The sequence below is a fragment of the Bidens hawaiensis genome, unplaced genomic scaffold, assembly GCF_021521415.1.
Source record: "Bidens hawaiensis isolate Kalapana, Puna unplaced genomic scaffold, B.hawaiensis_p1.1 tig00016274_1, whole genome shotgun sequence".
In the NCBI taxonomy this organism is placed as follows: domain Eukaryota; kingdom Viridiplantae; phylum Streptophyta; class Magnoliopsida; order Asterales; family Asteraceae; genus Bidens; species Bidens hawaiensis.
In genome coordinates, this window is record NW_027492489.1 from 530,384 (window position 1) to 542,188 (window position 11,805).

General features: G+C 42.3%; 1 protein-coding gene across 1 annotated transcript; it reads left to right on the forward strand.

Annotated features, from left to right (window-relative positions):
• The first annotated feature begins 8,145 nt into the window (after nucleotides 1-8,145).
• Nucleotides 8,146-11,805, forward strand: LOC143551221 (putative protein phosphatase 2C 38). Its single transcript, XM_077041694.1, has 4 exons — nucleotides 8,146-8,567; nucleotides 9,168-9,538; nucleotides 10,460-10,696; nucleotides 11,446-11,805. The coding sequence occupies exons 1-4, from the start codon at nucleotides 8,258-8,260 to the stop codon at nucleotides 11,674-11,676; spliced, it is 1,149 nt and encodes a 382-aa protein (XP_076897809.1). The 5' UTR covers nucleotides 8,146-8,257; the 3' UTR covers nucleotides 11,677-11,805.

Below are 11,805 nucleotides of genomic sequence, written 5' to 3' on the forward strand. Positions count from 1 at the left end.
TTCGATCGAATCAGTGACTGATTCGATCGAACCAGGTCTCGTTCGATCGAATGAGAGACTCATTCGATCGAACCAGTTTTCGATATATAAACGAAACTTAGGAAATTTCACAAGAGAGCACACATTCTACACACAGTCACGAACCACCACTCTGCTGAAATACTCTCTGCCCGTTCTTCACGTGTCGGTCCTTTCCTCCGTCCCTAGGTGTCAAACCGTCTTAGGAATCGTTACCGCGCGTTGTTGATCACCACCGAATCGCCGTGTTAGAGGATTCCGCACTCTAACACGTTGCCCCGTGAATCGTTGGGAAACCGTGTCCCGCACCGGTCCGACATCCTCGGTTAGCATAAGGTCTAACCGTCTTTCCGCATCATTGTCTTCTGGTTGAATCAAGACCCTTGGTGAGGGTAAACCAATTTCGACTGGGACCATGGCTTCAGTGCCATAAGTGAGGCTGAACGGGGTTTCTCCCGTACTGGCCTTTTTCAGCGTTCTGTTTGCCCAAAGGACGTGCGGAAGCTCGTCCACCCAGCCGGATCTGTGTTCCAAGAGTCTTTTCTTTATGCCTTCGACGATGCTCTTAGTTGCTCTTTCTACCTCACCATTACCCTACGAGTGCGCCACTGAGGTAAAGGTGTGAGTGATTTGAAGTTCTTCCAGCCACTTTTGTAGCTTCTTGTCAGCAAAGTTGGTGCCGTTATCACTCACCAAATTCTGTGGAAGTCCAAAACGACAAATAATAAATTCCCAAATAAATTTTTTGATATGTTTCGCGGTTGTTTGGGCTAAGGGTTTTGCTTCTATCCACTTGGTGAAGTAGTCGATGGCTACCACTAGGAACTGAACGTTTCCTGCTGCTGTAGGAAATGGGCCTGTCACATCGATGGCCCACTTCTGAAATGGCCATGAAGAGGTGACTGGAACAAGTTCATTCTTCGGGCGATGCGTGCTGGGTGCGTAGAGCTGGCAAGACCTACACTTTCTGATGTATGCCAACGCATCCGTATGCATCCCCGGCCAAAAGTATCCCGCGTTGTTTAGCTTAGCTACAACAGCGCGTGGACCTGTGTGTACTCCACAGATGCCTTCGTGTACTTCCCTTAGGAGGTAGTCAGCATCTTGGTTGTCCACACATCTTAAGAGTGGGCCAAGAAAGTTACGTCTGTAAAGGATGTCATCGGTGAGTTGATAATTCAGTGATTACAGCGTAGTTTTCTTGCCTGTGTTTTTTACTCTGGTAGTATACCCGCCGCAAGGTAATTTATTATTGGTGTCATCCACGTTTCTGTGCCGGTTTGGATGACACAAATTTCCTTGTGCGGGACTGAAGGTGCCCCGAGGAGTTCAATGCGTATGTCCTTTCCCAAGTGGGTGAAGGCTAATGATGCAAGCTTGCTTAACGCATCCGCAGATTTGTTTTCGCTACGCTTGACGTGTATGACTTTGCAATCGTTAAAATCGCGCATAAGGGTTTTTGCTTGTGCGAGGTACAGGGCCATTGTGTCGTTCACGGCCGTGTATGTCCCGTTTATTTGGTTGGCTACTAACATGGAATCCACGTGGGCTTCCAAGTATTTCACTCCCATCTTACGCGCGATTCTCAGCCCGGCCAAGAATGCTTCATACTCGGCTTCGTTATTCGTACTTGGAAAATCCAGTCGAATAGCGTAAGTGTATTCTTGGCCTGCTGGGTTGGTTAGTTTCAACCCTGCGCCTGAACCCTCGTTACTGGCTGCTCCATCAGTGTAGAGTCGCCAGACATCATTGATGTCCTGTGCTGGAGAGGGTTGAGCCTCTTCCTGGCACTCTTTTTCTCGCGATGCAGGCACTTCCGCAATAAAGTCGGCCAAAACCTGGCCTTTTATGGCTGGTCTTGCTTATACTTTATCGCGTATTCCCCCAACTCAATTGCCCATTTGGTTAGGCGTCCCGATAACTCGGGTTTGCGTAGAAAGTTTGCAAGTTTGAAGTTGGTGAGAATGGTGATTGGGTGACCCTGGAAATATCGTTTTAACCTGCGTGAAGCGTGTACAAGTGCTAAGACTAATTTTTCGAGGGTAGAGTACCGGGTTTCTACGTCTGTTAGGATACGGCTGACATAATAGATTGGCATCTGGATGCCTTTCCGTTCAACTAGCAGGACCGCCCCGGTTGCTCTATCTGTTGCAGAAAGGTATAGGATTAACCCCTCCCCCGCTTCTGGTGCTGTGAGCGTTGGGAGTTCGATCAAGCGTGACCGAATCTCCTGAAAAGCTGCTTCCGCTTCTGGTGTCCAGCGGAAGTGTGTTTTCTTTAAACAGTTTCTCAACGTTGACACGAAAGGAAACGACTTATCCGCGTGGTTTGCCAAAAAGCGATTAAGTGCGACTAGTCGTCCATTCAGTGTCTGAGCCTGTTTGATGGTAGTAGGTGATTCCATTTTGATAATGGCTTCGACCTTTTCAGGGTTCGCTCTGAAGCCATCTTTAGTGACGATGACCCCCAAGAACTTCCCTTCTTCCATCCCAAAGGAACACTTGCTCGGGTTGAGCTTCATGTTTATCTTCCTGAGCGTGTTGAAAGTTTCTTCGATGTCTTTCAACATCGCTTCTGCGTCAGGGCTTTTGATGACCAAGTCATCCATGTAGACTTCCAAGTTCCTCCCAATTTGGGCCTGAAACTGGTTGTCCATCAGGCGTTGGTATGTGGACCCGGCATTCTTAAGTCCAAATGGCATCATTTGGTAACAAAATGTGCCATCGGGCGTCCGAAATGCGGTTTTGTCCTGATCGTCAACGGCCATGTGGATTTGATGGTACCCATTATACGCATCCAGGAAGCATTTAAGGCGAAACGGTGCTAACGAATCCACCTTAAGATCAATTTCGGGTAACGGATAACAATCTTTGGGGCATGCTTTGTTTAAGTCCTTGAAATCTATGCACATGCGCCATTGTTTGTTATTCTTCGGTACCATAACGGGATTTGCAACCCATGTTTGATATCTGCTAACGCGTACGATGCCTGCGTCAAGGAGTTCCTTGACTTGGGTTCTACACGCGTTAGTTTGTTCTGGCCCCATTACTCTGCGCTTTTGTACGACTGGCGTAACAGCCGGGTCGCACTTGAGCTTATGCTCTGCCTTACTTCGGGGTACGCCAGTCATGTCAGCTGGTGTCCACGCGAAGATGTCAGCGTTTTTCTGTAGTAAGCGTTTGAGTAAGGTGCGCGTGGGATCAACGACTGTTGGGCCAATGGTAACGGCCTGGTCAGGGTATTTGCCATTGAAGGCCCATCTTTCCGGTTCGGTGATGGTTGGTTTAGCCATCTTTGGTTTAGGTTTAGATGAGACAGATGCGATGCATACCTGGGGAATGCCGGTGATCATCGCTACACCCTCAGCTGTTGGCCATCCCATCATGCCGTGGACTGAAGATACCACGGCGTTGAATCTTGCCATCCTGTCTCTTCCGAAGAGAATGTCGTATGTGGTGTGGCTTCCTCATCACGACAAAATCCACATCTTCTGTGCGTGAGTGATTCCCGTCCGTAAGAGTGACGGGGAAAGATAGGATACCCAGGGGGTGTTTGTGCTGCCGTCGAACCCTTCCATCGAGGTGTAGACCGTTTCCAGGCGTTCCTTGTCTTCGTCATCTAGCTTGTCGAAGAACTGCCTGTACATCACCGTTGACGAGGCGCCGTTGTCAGCAAGAGTGCGAGAAGTGATGTAGTGCCCCAGCTGGCTTTTGATGACGATAGGGCCTTCTTTGTTGGGTCCTCCTGGCACTCGCGGGAAGCGCACCTCAGCTTCCTTCCACGCGCATGGTTCTGTCGCTCGCTTTTTCTTCCTCTGATGTTGCCATGAACCATGTTGATGCTGATGTCAACGGGCTTTCGTCCGTTGCCTCTGTACCGGTTATCATTCCTTCCTCCCTTCTTGATTGATGCCACAAGGTGTGCAAGTCTTCCATCCTTGACGAATGTTTCAACAATATCCTTCAAGGATGTACACTCCTCCGTACTATGACCCTTTGTCCCGTGGAAGTCACAGGATTTGCTTTGATCCGCATTAGGTCGCTGCCGGATCATTGGAGCTTTTGGCAATGGTAGTTTTTCGGTGGCAAATATCTCCGTGACGCTTTTGGTGAGTGGCGTCCACCGGTGTTTTCGGCTTGAAGGGTGTGTGTTATCCCTTCCGCCAAAAAGAGGGCGAGAGCTGGATGAGGTGTCAAAGTTTACCCTTGACTGCCAAATACCTAGCTTCCTCTTTTTGTTCTGCCGGGCGATCCGAACATTGTTTTCTCTGGTCCTCTGCGTGTAGAGGTGTGTACTCTGGGGAAGATCCCTACCCAGTTGCTTCTCTGTCTCGGCAAAGCGCTTGGCCGCCGTCATGATGACATCCCATGTGGATGGCATGCCGTCCTTACCCGTCAACGTGCGGATAAGCTCTGGGTATTCGGCGCCCTGGATGAAAGCGGCGCGAACAAGATCTTCACTTATGTTGCCCAGACTCAGCTTTTTGGAGTTGAAGCGAGTGATGAAGTCTAGTAAAGATTCATCCTTCTCTCTAACGCAGTTGAGGATCGTCCACTGTTCTTCAGTATATTTCCTCTGTTGGCTGAAGTGTTGGCTGAACTTGTTCTGAAAGTCCGCCCAATCATAGATGTGGTGGACCGGTAAACGATCGAACCATGCCCTGGCCGCTCCAACCAGTGTCATCTGGAACATATAACACCACGTGGGTTCCGTTCAGTTACTGACGGTTGCCCCCGCAATGAATCTGTTCAAGTGGTCGTCTGGGTCGGATAGACCATCATAAGTGCCGATGTTGGACATTTGTTTGGCACTTCTCGGGGCGATTGCTTCCGCAATGTCCCTTGCAAACTTGGACTTTCCTGCATTTGCAGCAGTTGGTCTAAAGATTTTGGAGAAGTCACGTGGGTTTCTCCCCGCGTTCTTTGGTTTAAAGGTTTCTCCAAAATTCCTTGTCGGTTGGAAGTCCGTTTCCTTACGCTTCCCTTTTGCCTTATGGCGAGGGTTTGCGTCGGTATCGGATTCTTCCCGCTCATCGTCCGAGTACTCGCACTCACTGTTCATGTTGAGATGTTGGCGAGTACTGCCGAATTCGTCAGCCTGTTGAAGTGAACGCAAGCGTTCATCCAACTCAGCTTGGAACTCTTTCTGACGTGCTTCGGCCCACGCCTTAACTTGATCGAGTGTTTGGCGAGGGACCCTCGTCCGTTTCTCCAACTGGGCATCAGTGAACCCCAGTGAAATATTGTTTACTGCACTTGTCCCGGCTTGGGTAACCGGGGTAGTGTTCGTAAAATTTGTATAACCGCCGGTGTTCCCCCCAGTTGCTGGGGTTGTGATTACCGGGGTTTCTTGGTCACTTACTGGCTTTGGGACCGGAGTAACGTTAACCATTTCTTCAGAAATTTTGAAAAAATTAAGAATTAGTTCTAGCTTTTATGCACGGATGGCGCCAATGAAGAAACACTAATTGACCCCGGGCAGATTACGGATAATCTGGGGGTTAAATAGATGTTTCCCACGAGGATGAGGTCCAGCAAAGAAAGTTGTTCTTCAGGTGACCTGCAAAACAGACACCGTAAGCTCGTCACTGAGAAGGGGGGGTTCCTCCTTGTGACCACCCTCCGGCGTGAGAATCAGACTAGATTGCTCTGAATATAAGTGTATATTAAGAGATTGCTAGAGAAGATAAGATAATGAGATATCAGATAGTGTCCTTACCATTCCAAGGTGTTGGAGTATTTATAGCCGAAGGTAGGTTTCGAAGAAGGTACAGCCGGCTGAATAGTATTCCTGTTCTACCAACAGTGGGCTACACACAAGCCATGCTGGTTGGTGGATAGGCTGCGGCCGAGAGTGACAAGGCCGGCTGTATACTGTTTCTTTACTGCCGGCTATGCACTGTTCCACCAACTGTATGCTACGCACGTCCCACAGTGAGGGTTGGTGAGTAGGCAGCGGCTAATAGTGACAAACAGTACTAGAGGGTGCTCCTCCTCGTACTGTTGTCGGTGAGCTGTCACCCTGTGATTGGTTCGTGGGCTGTTTTGGTCAGATCGTCTATTTTGCCCATACCTTGGCAGGTATAGTATAAAAGATCTTCCAGAAGCATACGGACTGGCTCATTTGGGCGGGAGTATTCCTGCCTTGCTCACTCCTTCAGGTGACATTACTGAAGTATCAAGAGTTAGTGCCTTGTGCGTGTAGCCTTGCTATTAGTGCGGGTAGCCTTCCCTGATGGCTTGTATCCGCAGCTGCGGGAACAAGCGGGGTACTTCACCATTGGGAGGCTTTCCCTGCAGGAACAGCTGGCGTACTGCGCGTAAGGTCTTCTCTGGGCATGGTGGGTCCTGCGGAAGCAGTTGGTCCTTGCGCAGACGTCCCTCTTCAAGGTGAGTCTTGCGGGTCCAACTGGGCTCTGCTGGGACCTACCTCTTCGGTAGTGCACTCCCACGGCCTCGCCCCCAACAACACACCATAACACATAGACTAATAGTTAAAACTTAAAAATCTAAACAATCAATAATAATAATAAATCCAAAAGTCCCCTTTAATATTCCCCTAATATTTTCTTCTTATTATTATTAGAGAAAATTCTCAAAATAATCCAAATGAGGAGAGAGAGAAAAAAATCCTAAATGTGTCCAGATTCCCAAAATAACCCATTAAATATGTACTGAGCCGACACTTTGAGAAAATAAACGACGGGATTTTTCATTTAATCAAAAGTTGACATGTGGAAAGTTTCTGACATTTCCGACGAGATTTTTTGGTTTCCGTCCATATTTTAAAGTTAAATCACTTTTTAAAAAACAGTTTATCCAGACATTTTTTTTTGTTTCTTGTCTGGTCAGTTCATATTATATTTTTCTTGAGAGAGAGTTTTTGAATTTCGTCTTTCAAGACGCATTTTGATTGATTTTGTTCCAAGGAGTTCGTATTCTCAAGTTTTCTTCTTACAAGTTTTAAAACTTTTAATATCGTCTCGACCGATATGATTTTTGGTATTCCGTCTTGACCGACAAAGTCTTTAAATATTCCGTCTACTTCAACTATATTTGTAGTTAGGTTTTAGGTGGATCCCACTTTTCTAAATTAAACTATCAATTAAAGATGATATTGATTCAAGTATTTATCTTCTTCCATCTCATTTTCTTTCATTTTCATCTTCATCTTCTTTCATTTTCATCTTCAACATCCACCTTCTCACCCAAATGAAAACTGCTCACCTTAACAGATGCAGGTATCGGACGTATTTTTTCGGCCTTCACAAACTCCCGAAGAGGCCTGGACGAATCATTTTCAAGCAAGGTATGGAATTGAACAATGAATTCATTCTCAAACGTTGAGATTATGTTACCGCTGTAGTAAGAGCCAAAAAACCCAGGACCCAAATCCGCAACCTCGACTTGATCTCCTCTTTTATACTTCATTTTGGATAAAATGTTAATGATGGATGATGGATCGGATAATAATAGAGAAGATAAACAAGAAGAAGATATAGGTATAATATTATGGGATTTGAACTTACCAGATAAAAAACTTGAGAATATGAATTTCTTGGAACAAATTCAATCAAAATGCGTCTTGAAAGACGAAATTCAAAAAGCTCTAATATCAAGAAAAATATAATATGAACCGACCATACAAGAAAAATAAAAAAACCGTCTGGATAAATTGTTTTTTAAAAAGTGATATAACTTTAAAATATGGACGGAAACCACGAGATTTTTATAAATCTCGTAGGAAATATCAGAAACTTTCCACATGTCAACTTTTGATTGGCTGAAAAATCCCGTCGTTTATTTTCTCAAAGTATCTGACTCAGTACGTATTTAATGGGTTATTTTGGAAATCCATACTAATATAATTTTTTTTCTCTCCCCACCTTTGGTCATTTTCACTTATTATTATCCATTGTCATCTTCCATTGATCTATGAACAAACTCTGTCACAATCAAATCTACATGGGCTGTTACAGCTAAGGCTGTGCTTGGAAGGTGACACAAGGGTAAGGTCCACATAAATTAATAGGCTGAGTTCAACTTCAAGGTACACACACACACACACATCCAAATTCTTTCAAACCCATAAAAAACAATCTTTTTTTCCTCCTGATGACAAATTATTAGTATTTAAGCAATCTTGACGCATACCCATTTGATATTAATCCCTTTAATTACATAATAATTTCAAGAACCCTAAAAGTTGAATTGGGGTTTAGGGTTTTGTTCAATATAATATGGTATCTGGGAATAATTACATGAACATGGTGAAACCCTGTTGGAAGCCATCAATTGAAGGTGGTGATCAGATTGGAAGAACAGATGGATTATTATGGTATAAAGATTTAGGGTTTCATATACATGGTGAGTTTTCAATGGCTGCAGTCCAAGCAAACAATTTGTTGGAAGATCAGAGCCAGGTTGAATCAGGACCGTTAAGTTGTTCGAATTCAGGGCCGTACGGAATGTTTATCGGCGTCTATGATGGGCACGGTGGACCGGAGACGTCAAGATTTGTTAATGAGAATCTGTTTGATAATCTTAAAAGTAAGTTTAGTTAATTTCATTGAATTTGATTATGAAACTGTAGAATCAAGAAAGGTTTGGTCTTTATTGGAATATAGGAAAGGTTTGTTATCATTTCGGCCTTACAGTGACGCCGAAATAACCAAACCGAACCGAAATAAACGAACCCAAAACAAAAGCCGATGTTTTGACTTTACGTTTAAGTAAAAACCGAATTTCCGGTTCGGTTTCAGTTTGCGTGTAATTAAATCCGAAAAAAAAACCCGGACTTAACTGAATGCATGGATTTTCATTTTCAGTTTTGAATCTCAAGTATACTCTGTATATTATAAGAATTTCGCTCAAATGTGAAATAATCAGTTAATTATAAATTAACAAAAAAATTTAGATCCAAATTCATTATTTTGGCTAAATTTTTGATGCTTCGGTTCAAATATTTCAAGCCCGAAAAGGTAAAATTGAAAAAAAAAAACGGAAAACCCCAACCAAAAAAACTGAACGGTTTTCCAAAACTCAAAAACTGAATTTTCAGTTTTTTGGTTTGGGTTGAGCCCAAAACCGACCAATTACTGGATGTGTTTATTCGTTTTTATAATAAAGAAAAACTGTATTTTGGTTCAGAGGTTGCATCTGAAGATCATGAAATGTCTGCAAATGTGATCAAGAGAGCATTTTTAGCTACAGAAGATGAGTTTCTATCAGTTGTAAGGCAACAATGGCGTGTTTGCCCACAAATAGCAACGGTGGGGACATGTTGCTTGGTGGGTATCATTTGTGACGGGTTATTATACGTCGCGAATGCTGGCGATTCGAGGGCGGTGTTGGGGCGGGCAGATAGGGGTGTTAGAGGCGTCTCGGCTGTACAATTATCAACCGAGCATAATGCGAGCTATGATTCGGTTAGAGACGAGCTTCATTCAATGCATCCTGATGATCCGAAGATTGTTGTTTTGAAACATAATAATGTTTGGCGCGTTAAAGGGATCATACAGGTTAGTTTGAATTATAAGAAGTTAAATTTGGTACCTTTGAAATTAAATCTGGTTGGTGTATTTTTTGGTTCATTTCTTTTTCTTAAGTTGTGTTACCTTTGTTTGCTAGTTTAATGAAGATTGCTGTTCTGTCTACAATCACAACAGTTTGTGTCGATTTTGAAGATGATTGTAACTGGTTTTGTCAACTGTGAGCTTTTTTTTTGCTTTATTGTTCTATGAAATATTGAAAAGTTGCAGACTTAAAACTTCTGGTCAAATGTTTTTATATCATGAAAACAAAGGTTTTCATTTGATTTGAGGAACTGTTTTGAGTTTTGAAAAGTCAAACCTGGTACCTTTCAAATCAAAATCTGGTTGATGATTTTATTATTATTTTTGTTCAATTCTTTTTTATTTTATTACTTTTGTTTGCAAGTTAAATAAACATGTGTCGTTTTCTCTATGATCATAATGGTTCTTGTCGATTTTGAAGATAAATTGTTATTCTTCATGACTCCTTAAAGTCAGCTATGTTTTCTTTCTTTGCCCTATCGCTCTATGAAAAGTTGCAGACATAACCTTCTTACATAATGTAGTACAAGTCTTACTTCTGGTCAAATGTTATAATATTCTTAAAATAAAATATTCATTTGATTTACAATAACTGTTTTGAATTTTATAAAGTCAAATCTGCTACTTTTCAAACAATAATTTACATTTTATATTTTGTTCTTTTTGTTCTCCGATTGTTTCTTAGTTGCATCACTTTTCTTAACGGTTTAATAATGATTCATTATTATCTCTAAAATCATAACGTTTCTCGTCAATTTCACAGATAAAGTGTAACTCGTTCAACTCCCAAAAGTCAACCATGAACCCTTCTAGCTATCACTAAACAAGATAAACTAATAAAACTAATACAACTATTTTGGTTTTCAGGTTTCACGATCCATTGGTGATGCATATTTAAAGAAAGCAGAGTTCAATAGAGAACCTTTATTAGCAAAGTTTAGGCTTCCGGGGCCCTTTTCAAAGCCGATTCTTAATCCCGAACCGTCAATATATATACACAAACTAACACCAAAGGATCAATTTCTCATATTTGCATCCGATGGTCTATGGGAGCATCTTAGCAATGGAGAGGCAGTTGATATCGTTCATAATTATCCTCGGAGCGTAAGTGTTACAATCTTTTTTATTCTCAATATTTCCTGCTCGATTTTGTGCATGAAACCAACAAAAACAAACCGAACCAAATTTATGGATCATCGTTTTTAATTTGGATGCTAAGTGATTAATAAAAATTTAATAAATATTTTAGCCCAAATGTATAATAATCAGTTTTAATCCTTAATTTAACAAAAAGATTTAGGCCCAAATTCATTATTTTGGGCCTATATTAGTTTCGGCCCAAAAATTTCAAGCCCAATGGTAAAATCGAAAAACCAGAACCAAACACTCAAAACAGTTTCAAAAACTGAATTTCCGATTTTTTGGTTCAGTTTGAGCCCAAAACCGATTCATGCACACCCCTATTCGGTACATTTTATTTATTCTAAAAGTTAACAATGTAACTTTTTCGTGAAATTAGGTTGAAAGAAAACTAGAAAAGGTAAATATCCTAATCTACCCATTTTCCAAAACCTATAATTTATGTAGAATCTTATTATTCAAACATTAAAAAACTGATCATCAGACTTCAAGTTCTAACACGTAAATCCAAAACAACCGTTGGACTTGTTTCGATTAGAGATTCGTATTTTTGTTGTCTTTTCATCCTGTACCAGTGTCAAATACCAGTAACCTCTTTTTAGGTCGCATGCCGGTGCAAGCTACTTTTTACTTGATCGTATTGGTTACTAAGGTATTGGTGGGTCCCGTGAGTTTGCAGTATTAAACTCTTGTGTTTCTATTTGTGTGTGTAGGGAATTGCAAGAAGACTAGTGAAGGCTGTACTGCAAATAGCAGCCAAGAAAAGAGAAATGAGATATTCAGATTTGAAGAAAATTGATAGAGGGATTAGAAGACATTTCCATGATGACATCACTGTAATTGTCGTGTTTTTAGACCCGACACTGACAAACCGAACTTCTGCTCGTGCTTCGGCTCTATCAATAAAAGGAACCCGAGGATTACCTCGTACCAACAAGTTGTAGCCCAAAACGCGGTTTTTGTTGAGTGAATGTGTGTAAATTAAGAGCATGTATTTTAACGTGTACAAACGAGGGTGGTTAGCCATAGTTGGAATTGAAAATCTTGGTTTTTATTATCGTGAAGAAAGGAAA

What these genes read in the sequence shown, in the direction of transcription:
- LOC143551221 (XM_077041694.1), top strand. Translation starts at nt 8,258, where the DNA reads ATGGTATCTGGGAATAATTACATGAACATGGTGAAACCCTGTTGGAAG. An exon ending in TCTGTTTGATAATCTTAAAA is followed by an intron (nt 8,568 to 9,167) that starts GTAAGTTTAGTT and finishes ATTTTGGTTCAG; the next exon opens with AGGTTGCATCTGAAGATCAT. An exon ending in TTCATAATTATCCTCGGAGC is followed by an intron (nt 10,697 to 11,445) that starts GTAAGTGTTACA and finishes TTGTGTGTGTAG; the next exon opens with GGAATTGCAAGAAGACTAGT.